General features: G+C 43.5%; 1 protein-coding gene across 1 annotated transcript in view; it reads left to right on the top strand.

The window, feature by feature from the left end:
• The first annotated feature begins 1293 nt into the window (after positions 1–1293).
• March11 (membrane associated ring-CH-type finger 11) overlaps positions 1294–11226 on the top strand; it is a 91068-nt gene continuing 81135 nt past the window's right edge. Inside the window, exons 1-2 of the mRNA XM_005356657.3 lie at positions 1294–2110; positions 3225–3380. Coding sequence (XP_005356714.1) covers positions 1595–2110; positions 3225–3380 — 672 coding nt within the window. The 5' untranslated portion in view covers positions 1294–1594. The remainder of the gene's footprint in view (positions 2111–3224; positions 3381–11226) is intronic.

Consider the following 11226-nt stretch of genomic DNA (forward strand, 5'->3'; position numbering starts at 1 on the left):
TCGTTTGTAAAAGGCAAATGTACTTCCTACTGCCAAATGTGTAACTGAAAAACTTACTTAAGCTGGTGTTTTGTCTCAACCATTTCGAAATCTGTTAACTGGAGTTAGAGACACCCAACAAACCACATACTATAGAACTATTTTTAAGAGAATGAAGAGAGGATTGGAAGTGAATTCAGGCACCCCCCCCCATGCTCTGGTGCCAGAGCCGCCGCCCCGAAAGCTGAAGTTAGTCTTAAAATTCCTTTTATAGGCTGGTGACCTTGAGCTCTGTGGTGGTTTGCCTGTCTGACCCTGGGTCTTCAGCTATGAAGTTAGCCAAAGTGAATGTCTCCGGGGCCAGTTGCTTATGTCAAAGTCATTAAAGTGCCACATCCATGAAAAGTCATAATTGATTTGCATAAACAGACACCTTTCGGGGTTAAGAATTCAGACTGCCAGATTTGAAACACACTCTGCCAGAGTACAGGAGCACAGATTTCTGTTCAGTACCCTACCGGAAGGCGGGAAAACGGGTTAGGGGGGAAACGTTCACAAAGGAACCAGGCCTGAGGAGTTAGAGAAATTGGACTCACACAGAGTCAAATAGAGGTTCAAGGTTGTAGCCCCTTCTCCTGGGAAGGAGGCAGCATCATTACTTAAGGTATGAAGGAGACCCAGTGGGGCATTTCTACAGGATGTGACCCTCCAACCTCTGAGACATCTGGAAAATTTACAAACCCAGGGTGCATACTGCAGGGGACATGGGCACTGAAGGATTCAAGGGGAAAAAAATGAAACAGTGGGATGATAAAGGTTCCAGAGGCTTCTGCTGGAAGAATCTTGACATGCAGAGTCCTCTGAAGAGGAAAGGATTGCGATTCCCCCAAATAACAGTGGATCAGCCCCCAGGAGTCTTTTCCCGCGTGCCTCTGTTCAATGGGTCCTTGCACTACAGGGTTACCTGCCTCTCCCTCACCCCAACTCCCACGCGCGTCTCCGCTTGACTCATCGCGCCCCCACCCGGACGGTGTCACGGAAATCCCCCCCCCCGACCCACCCAGCAACGGTTTTGGATCAGCAGCTTCCGACCCCTCCCCCTTTTTACTAGCTCACGGGAGCCGCAGAGCCTCGCGCTTCTAAGAGGGGCAATCCGCCCCGGAATCGACTTGAAAGACCAGGGGCGGGGTTGGTAGAAGCAGTCCGGGGATCCCCAGTTCCAGCCGGGTCCTCTCTGAACCCCACACTTCCCTCTCACGCACGACTCGCACCCTCCTCCCCAGTCCCGCGCCTGTTCCCTCCCAGCCTCCCTGCGCATCTCCGCGCTCCCTCCCTCCCCCCACCCACCCTTGGCGCGCCTGGCACGCGCAGCCGAACTCTACGCCGCCTCCATCAGAGCCGAGCCGGCGGCTCAGCCGAACAGCCGCTTCTGCCGCCGCCGCCGCGCTGGTCCTCCGTGTCCCCTCCCGGTTCCTCCCTCCCAGTCCCGGTGCCCTGGTCCCCTTTCCTGCTCTCCTTCCTCCTCCCTCTCCGGCCTCCCCTAGCTCTCGCTCTCTGGCTGCAGTCCTTGTCCGGCCCGCCACAGGGCGGGCAGGAGGGCGGAGGCGGCTCCACTATGAGCGACGAGGGCAGCAATCGGTGTAGCCGGGTGGACCATCGGGAAGCCCAGCCGTCCCTGCCTCCGCCGCCTCCGCCCCCGCCACCGGGAGAGCCGGCCCTGGTCCCCACCTCCCCACGCTACCGGCCGCCTCTGCCGGCTCCTCCAGAGCGCACCGCGGGGTCGGGCGAGCCGCCGCTAGAGGTGGCCCCGCGGCGCAAGGGTGCGGATGAGCGGCTGCCGCCGTCTCTGTTGCCCCGCGATCAGGAGGTGTCAGCGGCCGGTGACTCTTGCGAAGGTCGGAGGCGCCTTCCTGAGGTGGCGGTCCCCGAGAAAACGGCGGAGAAAGGCGGCCCGGGGGAGCCCGAGGCCGGCGCTTGTGGGGAGGGCGAGCGGCGCTGCACGGGAGACCAGCCCGAAACACGCTCCGTGTGCAGCAGCAGCAGCAGCGGCGGCGGTGGAGACCAACGCTCGGGGCATCATCACCAGCACCATCAGCCCATTTGCAAGATCTGCTTCCAAGGCGCTGAGCAGGTAAGGCCAGAGGGACCCCAGGTATGCTGGCTGTCAGCCTTTTCAGCACCGCGGACAGCGCACGCCTCTTAGCAGCTTCTGCTCCAGTCCTCCACCAGATAAAGTGTACTGGTGGCCAATAGAGAAGTAAATTTAACCTATACTTTTTCCCTCTACTTGATTTTGCATTCGGTTACGCTTCAGGTGCTATAATGGTAACATCATTAAGCGTTTCCTGTGAATTACTCAAAGTATTTTAGTTTGCAAGTAGAATCAAATCTATAGGATGCAAAAGCAAAGTCTGTTTTTTTTTTTATTAATGTGTCCAGAGGGCATAGTCTTAGACTACAAACGAGGGGAGGGAGGGAGGAATAATTCATGCTACAATACCAAATTATTAATTATTGCAAAAAATTACTGCAAATTATTAATGCTAAAGGCGCTACAGTTCTGCAGAAAGAAGCACTTTAAAAGAAAAGCCAGTTGATGTACTTGATGCATTGCTAGAAACACATTTCGAAAATTATAAACACCATGAGAAGAGGCACATGCAAACTCTCATGAAAATTATCAAACAGGGGAAAAGATAATGTATTGCCCTTCCAAAGTGTGTGAAAACACCAGGTTTGATGTCTTTAAAAGTAAGGAAGTTGCATAAGAATATGCAGGTTTTCAGAAATATAATGTCCCGAGTCAATATTTATGATGCTGCATTTAGAAAAAGTAAAAGCATGATGCTACTGTGAGCTGCTTTCTGCCATGCATTTCTTCTCCAGCGATGATTAAGAATAACTGCAGAGGAAATGCATCTGACCATCCACTTAAAAGTTATTAAAGAGATTTAATAGTAGAGCTTTCTCCCAAGGGTATTGGGGGCTATGTCTTGCAGACATTTTGTATGTCAGTGGAACACTTATGTCATGACTCTAAGCACTATCTCGGAAATAGGTTTTTTTTTTTTAAGACTTTAGTATCATTCCCATCAGACATATAAAAATTTAATTTGGTTTTCTGGGATAGAGCTTGATGCTCGTATCCATCTGGGCAAACCGTTTAGAAGGGAAAGAAAGAGAGCTTAGGGTTTTTAAGTGGAGGCAGGAACAGGAATATTCACAGTGAGCTGTTTTCTTTCCAGGGTGAGTTGCTAAACCCCTGCCGATGCGACGGGTCTGTGCGGTACACACACCAGCTGTGTCTTCTGAAGTGGATCAGCGAGAGGGGCTCCTGGACCTGTGAGCTGTGCTGCTATCGGTACCACGTCACAGCCATTAAGATGAAGCAACCTTGCCAGGTAGACACGGTGCTTGCTTTTCTAGGCGTGCTCTTGTTAACACGGGTGCACTTGACTTTTATTTTTGCTTAAGCAATCCCCTTAATGCTACTTAGGAATATTTAATGCAAACTGAAGTAAGCCCAAGATTTAGAATTTGTAGGACGCGCTTAGAGAAAGCCGTGACATTCTGTCTGAGAAATGCAGAGGACATTTTAACCAAATGATTTTCTTCATAATTTGTTACTTACTAATCAAGTTATAGCTAGTTCCATTTCTTAAAGAGTATGGTGGTAAAATGTCACAGAATCTACTTGAGTTTGTTTTAGTAATTAGAGATGTTATACAGCTTATTAAGCAAACATTTTTACATTTATTTAAACTATGCCGAGCTCAGTTTATGGAACACAGATGCAAATAAAGTAGCTACTTACTAGGGCAGAAACTTACAGGTGAACCTGTCAGCTCAACTCTTGTATTCTTCATACTTAAGCTTCTGTTTCGTATGAGTTAATTTTTTCCATATTAATTCTTAGTGGCTTCAGTTACATAGTGGATTCAGACATGTTCCCTGCAGCTAGCTCTATAATGCTGCTGAAATTGTACATAGTTTCAAACTTTTGTTTAAAATCACACAGTGACACAGTATCATAGACATACAAATGCCACCAATAGGCTTCTTTCTCCTGCTCCCTTATTTTTCTTGGTGGAAATGACTCAAGTTCTTTGACTAGGTTGATGAAGTCTAAAGTGCAGAATATTAAGAATGACATCCTAGAACTTAGTGGGGAAAGGTGTAGCAGAGATCTGGCAGGGAAACTCAGCAGCGAGGGATTCAACAGTCATGAAAGAGGCAGTGGGTGAGTGGAGACGGGAAAATGATGGAGCCTAGCGTCCCTTGTTTGTATCTAAACTACCAAATCCGTCTTACATTGAGCTAAATAATATTTATGGCACTATAGCATTTCTGAAGGAACCCAGAATGTGAACTGTTATTACACTACTAATTTAAATTTCTTAGTATTTAGTTGGTACCTTATTTATTATGCAGTGACTTTGCATCTCTGAGAGTTGCATTTAAGGCATGATTAGCAATCACAAAATGAAAAGGGGGATTTCTCCACTTCAAGCTTACAAGTTACTTGAAAAAGAGGAGCTACTTTAATGAGAGGTATGGCCATACTCTTCCAGAACTTCTGACTGTGCATGAGTTAATGAACCTACTTATGCTGCCCTGAAAAACAGTTGGAGCTGTGCCCAAAGGCCATGGCATGGTTGACATCATTGTGTCTGTGATGAGTAAAATCCACGAGAGGTATGACATAGGAGTCATCTTCAGTAGTGAGCCCAGTGAGACGATGTGTGGAGCTTCAGTGGAACACTGTATTTCAAAAGCTTTGAGAGTTACTATATACTCATTTCTTTGAGCATTAATTTTGCAGTACATAGAAATAGGCTCTTTATGACCACTGAACAGAGTTAAAAGTCTAGGGCATATAATGCTATTATAGTCATTATAATCTGAGAGGAAAGGAATTCAAGCCTTATGCTTCATTAAAAATATAGTATTCTGCCCGGCGGTGGTGGTGCATGTCTTCAGTCAGGAGGCAGAGGCAGGCAGATCTCTGTGAGTTTGAGGCCAGCCTGGTCTATAAGAGCTCGTTCTAGGACAGGCCCTAAAACTACAGTGAAACCCTGTCTCGAAAGACCAAAAAAAAAAAAAAAAGAAGTATTTATTTTAACAAAAGCCATTTCCCACTTTCCTTCAAAAAATCAAAATCCCCCAAGTTAACCAACATTACTAATGTATTTAAGATTAGTTTTGTTGTGATACATATACATATATGTTTGTATATACATATACACGTATATACACTTATAGATATGATTTGTGTCATTACCTGATTATTCCACTGAGATGGAAAGTAGTGGTTAGAAAGAGTTCACATGAATGATATGCTAGCATGTTGTTGCATGAAAGAACTTTACATGACTATACTCCATACATAAAAAGCTTGGTGCTCATTTTTTAAGGTGCTAAGGATTGAACTCTGACCCTCACGCATATGATGCAAATATTCTAAAACACTGAGCTGTACTCCAAATCTAAGCTTGCTACCCTTACCTAACAGAAATCGGTCATAAGGCCTCAAAGAATGGATTTAAATGCCCAGATGAAGAGGTAGAGTTTGGTTCTCAGTTCTTTTTATTGTGGATGCCCCACAACCTGAGCCTTCACTCTGACTCCTAATGTGAAGACCCTGGGAGTTGTTAGGCATCACTCCCAAGTTCCTGTGCCCTGATAGAAAGCCACCTCCTCTAGGGCAGAATCCAACAGGCAGCATTTCAAGGCTCTCCCTTGCCTGTCTATCTCTGTCTCCCAAGAGTAGGGTCGTCTCATGGCTCTGAGCAGGCAGCTCACAGGATGAGAACAGAGTAGAGAATAAACAATAATAGTGAGTGGGAACATTTACTGAGCCGTTAGTCTGTGCCAGCCACTCTTCTAAATGCCTTACACACAGAGAGGCTATGATATTTAGTCTTTGTAACATATTAGTAATTTGAGCAATGCTGTTATCTCTACATTATGCAATGTGAAATTGGAACACAGCCAGTCTCTCCTCAGGGTATATCAGGATTCTAACTCAATCTGGCTTCAGGGTCCATGGTCTTTACCATTGTGTTGGAAATTTCCTCTCAATCTTCTGCTAGCATGTCTTGATGTTTCACAGTCTTTTGAAGCAGGGGCTGGTTTTAACACAGTTCTCTAGGAAGGATTAGAAAATCTTTTGCTTTCTAAATTCCTAGTGATTTAAACAGTCGCTATAACTTATTATGTCACAGGAGTCTGTGTATTGACTGAGGTCAGCTAGTGAGTGTTTTTGCACACAAAGAATTACCTAAAACTGTAATCCAAAGGTTTGGCCTTGTAAGAGCATCCTGGATAACTTTGCCATTTGACTTGTTCTTGGTGTTGATTGGGGTTCAGTCTGGAGATACTCACTGACACCCCAGTTCTCCTCCCCCGTCTTGTGCTTCCAGCACTGTCGCATCTGGTTTTGAGGAGGAAGCACATGAGCATTACTAATCTATAAGGCTCAACCTTGGAAATGACATGATTTCACATCTGCTGCATTCTCTGGTCTAAAGCAAATCTAGTCTGACTCTGATTCAAGAGAAGGGCAAACCGACTCCACTTCTTGGAGTCAGACATTTTTAAAAGAGAGACCATCTCACAGGAAAAAAGTGCAGTGTGATTAGCCTTTCCACCCTGATTTCTCTATTTGATCTTCATCAGGTCCAGGTGGACCAGCAGGCATTGTTCAAACTTCTTCATTGGGAGCTCTGAGCTTAAGGAGGCTATCAGTGCATGGAAGTTTGATTCGCCCTTGGTGTTTTGACTTCATTAAGCCTTTTCCGGGAGTGTTTGTTACCATCATGTCATCATGTCCTGGATGTTCACGGAGAGACAGGGACAGTGATTGCAAGGAAACAGGCATGTGTGAGCAAAACAGGCCACAGAGTGCCCGACACTTGAGTTTTATTTATTTATTTTTCTCACAAGATTCAAATTCTCCCACTCGCTTGCTTTATGCTTCAGTTCCGCTCAGTGGTAGGACCTAGGAGAAATCGAGCAGACACATTTACACCTTAATTGTTGCATCATTAGCAATAGGAGTTAATTAAGACATTTGAGGTGATTAAAATGCATTTTGCCCTCCTCCTTACTTACAGAATCTAGTTATTAATACACCCAAGATGATACATTAATGATATTTTAAAAGTAAAGGCTAATTCTGTTTTGAATCACATAATTATGTCTGAAAATTGAGATGCATGAGTATATAAGATCACCTTTACTTCCAGACGTTGGTGACATTACAAACTGATGAAGTCATGTTGTAGCTTATGAATGCTGTTGGTGATATGAATCTTTGAGGGGATAACATTTAAGAGGTAACCATGGGTAACACTCAGACTGAAGTGCCTCCATAAAAAATAGAAAAGCATACATAAACGAGAAGTCCTAACAATATTATTGCACATATGAGTTAACTTATATTTAATAGTCTTTACCTTTATTTGCTTAGTGTTTGTGTGCATTTGTGTGTGCATGTGTATTTGTGTATGTGTGTGTATATGTGTGCACACGCGCGTGTGTGTGCATCTATGCCATGCTCTTCTTGTGGCAGTTAGAGGACGGATCCCTTGTGGCAGTTGGTTCTCTTCTTATGTTATGTGAGTTTTAAAGATCAAACTTGGGTCATTGGGCTTGGTAGCAGATATCTTTACCTCCGAGCCATTTCTCCAGTAATGACTTATCTTCAAAAGGAAGCGCATGATGACACCTATTCCATATGTTATTTTGTACATTAGCTTCATAAGTAAAAGAGACATGCTAAGAATAGCTGCGCTTTCTCCTTGTCTGTCATCATTATTGCTTGTCCAGCCCGTTAAGTATGGGGGTTTTGACCTCCTTTGAAAAGAGGTGCTTCGTGTTGCCTGTCTATTGTCACTAAACTGATGATGCTATCTTTCCATATAACCCTCTAAATTTTATTTCTAACTAGTGAATACTAACTGTATAAGCTTACAGGCTACAAAAAGATGCTTCATTGTGGAATGATTAAATATGGCTAGTTGATGTATTCACCACACCAAATATTTAACAAATTTTGTGGTCAGATTATCTAAAACACGATATCTTAGCTCTTTTGAAATACAAGAGAACATTGTTGCTCACAACATGGGGAGCCAGAATCTACTCTCTGCATCTAACTACAATTTCATACCCAGTGACCACCGTCTCCTCTTTCCATACTCCAACCCCACCTCATCTTCTGATAATTGCCATTCTACTGGAAAAAACATTGATATTTTATGGATTCCACGTATAAGTGAAGCCATATGGTATTTATCACCCAATTCCAGGCTTATTCCACTTAACATGAAACCCTTAAGCTTCACCCGTATGTGACAAGTGACAGGGATTCTTTTTGTTTACTTTTGCTTTTTAAGACTAAATAGTGTTTTTTTTTGTATATAGATATCACAATATGTAAGTGTACAGATATCTGTAACCAGATGATTGCAAGTTCCCTTTTCTGTTTCATTTTTTTCCATTTTTCAACACTATTCTTCACCTACATTTTTACTTCTTGCCTTTTAAAGGCAAAACATACCCCAGTTTCTAACTGAACCCATCACTGTAAACTATTATCATGTAAGTCATTTTGCAAACACTGAGGTATGCTGACCTCAGTGTTGTAAGCACAGTTATAGCCCAGCTGACCCTCCTCATGAATCTGATTGACAGCCATCTTGAGTCTTCATGTATTTGGAGATATGAGACCTTGAGAATTTTAAATGTGGTAATTTCACAAAATAGCTGTATTGAAAGTCAGAGAGCCATTGTAAATCTGTAGTGTGTATTGGCCCCATTGGCTGGATTGCAACTTCAGTGGGAAGTTAGGGCGCCTTTCAGGTTGTTGGAGGGCAATTACACAGGGTGACCAGCCGGAGAACCACAGAGAATCAGCTCAACAGGGAAATAGATGCTCCTCCCTCAAGCTCCCCTTCCCCCTGTGCCATTACCAGAACCGGGGAAAAGATGTGTACTGTCTACCTGGCTTGTCTCCCTGGGGAAGGACAGAGACTTGCATGCTGGCCAGTTACCTTTCAAAGAAATAGCACTCTGGCCAGTTTTACTTATCTTCCCTGGTGCTTCCTTTAAACACTCAGAGTGCACTCTGGGCCACAGTTCTCAGAGTGATAAGAATAACCTGAACATTGCCCACAAAAAAAGTCAAGGGCATGGGATTATTTTTCAGTTTTAAATGTATTACCAAAATACTGCAGTCCACCACAATAGGTACAAATTAGCAGTGTTTTTATTTATTTTATTCTAAGATCCAGCTTTTAGATCTATTTGGGAGGCTTGGCTACTTTCATAAATGAGATACGAAGGAGATACTTTCACTTTCATTGAACCTCATAGTTAGTATAGTGCACCAAGGGAAGTCTATGGATTATCATTAAAATTAACTGAGATTGTGGAAATTGATTAAGAAAATGTGAGAGCGTGGAACCATCAGCCTGGCATGTTCTCACTAGGAAACACCCCCAGCACTTGCTCACGATGTCAGTGTGTCCATGTGTGTGCAGCCTTGGCTCACTATGACTTTTTATCTAGTTGTTGCTCTTGTTGACATTTTCACGGGTTCAACAGAAGGTGAGAAGCAGAGACAACACTTTTCATGATCATGTCCAATAACAAAAAGACGATGTGCAGACCTATATTTCAGATGGACGATATGCAGACCTATATTTCAGATGTATATGCTGGCATAACTTGTAGGCAACTAAAAATGCCAAGGTAAACGGGGACCACACGACAGGACAATTTCTTTTCTTTAGAAATTGCTTTGGTTTCATTTATTTGCTAATTCTCAAGACATGTGAATCTTCATTTTACTCACTAGACAAGATTGATGATTCTCTGCTGAATGAAATATGTAGATGAGCTTTGTACACTACTATAGCTGTCATATTTGCTGTACAGCACTGTGTACTGTTGATCCTCCAGTTCGTCCCAAAGCCAGATGGCTCTGACGCAGGAGGAATGGGAGGGGAGAGGGGGAGCACTTGGGGCTTCATGCTTTAAAAAACCTGTATAGAGAGAGGCTGAGAGACAATGTGGATCAGATAGATAATACCTTCCAGAAATTTCTCCTTCACATGCATCTGTTTTTCCATATTTTAAAGTTTATCTTTCCTTTGTTTGCATAGTTTTTCTCTTATTCACTGTCTGTGCCTGTTCACTTTCCTGCCTCTCTGAGAAATGATCTATAATACAGATATGTGAATCTATCAGAGAATATTTGAGTAGAGGACCAAATGTATGTCTCTGACATAACTTCACTTGATGCCTGGTTATTTAAATCAGAGGACGAGAAGAGAAAGTTATTTAAGCTCTGAGGGACATCATGGCCACTCCCTTAGCTTGGAAAGAGCTGGAGACCCCAGATAGATGAATGGATGCGATGGTATTCCAGGGAAGTTCCACTTACCAACACCGGAGTTTTAATTCCACTTAATCATAGTGTTTCATGAAATGGTATTCCTTTGACTTTTCCCCTCCTTTCATTTTAAAATGTAAAAAATTGCAGTATATACAAAAAGCAGTTACAGAGATGGGTCTTCACTGTGATGGTCAGCAGTAATTAAAACAATGGAAGGTGAACTTGAGTGTCTCTTAGAGAATACCAAGGACAAAGTGTTTTCAGTTTTAATGTTTGCAACTTTAAGTAAAATCCTAATGAACTCACATTATTTAGAAAATGGGGACATTTCAGCTTCATACAAGTATTACATATTGACTATCTCTAAATATTCAACCTCTTGTCCCTTCCAAGAAGTTTCCTAGGGTCTCAGACCACAGGGATAGGTTTTGTATCCGCAGCAATGGAAGACGGAGCCATACAAGCCCTCAGTAGCCTTGGAGGAAGGCACCCTCTCATCTCAGTGAGCAGAGTGCTGCTAGTGGACCCATCCTGACACGACCCTCCAGCGTCTGCCACTCCCCCGGTGTCCTTCTGAATGCCCTGAGATTGAATTCCTTCAGTTTACTTAGGATTCTTAGACCTGGATGTCTAAAGGGGCATGCGTAGTCTTGAGTAGAACAAGTTTTAGAACAGAAAACAACAGTGCTGGAAATTAAATATCTTTTTGGTCACTTTGTGAACATTCAGTGAGTACTGGTGATAGGAACCGATAAGTGAGTGTGAGAATGCATGAGTGAGTGTGTGAATACATGAGTGAGGGTGTGAATACATGAGTGTGTGAATTCATGAGTGAGTGTGTGAAT

This window comes from Microtus ochrogaster, chromosome 19 (assembly GCF_000317375.1).
Source record: "Microtus ochrogaster isolate Prairie Vole_2 chromosome 19, MicOch1.0, whole genome shotgun sequence".
In the NCBI taxonomy this organism is placed as follows: Eukaryota; Metazoa; Chordata; class Mammalia; order Rodentia; family Cricetidae; genus Microtus; species Microtus ochrogaster.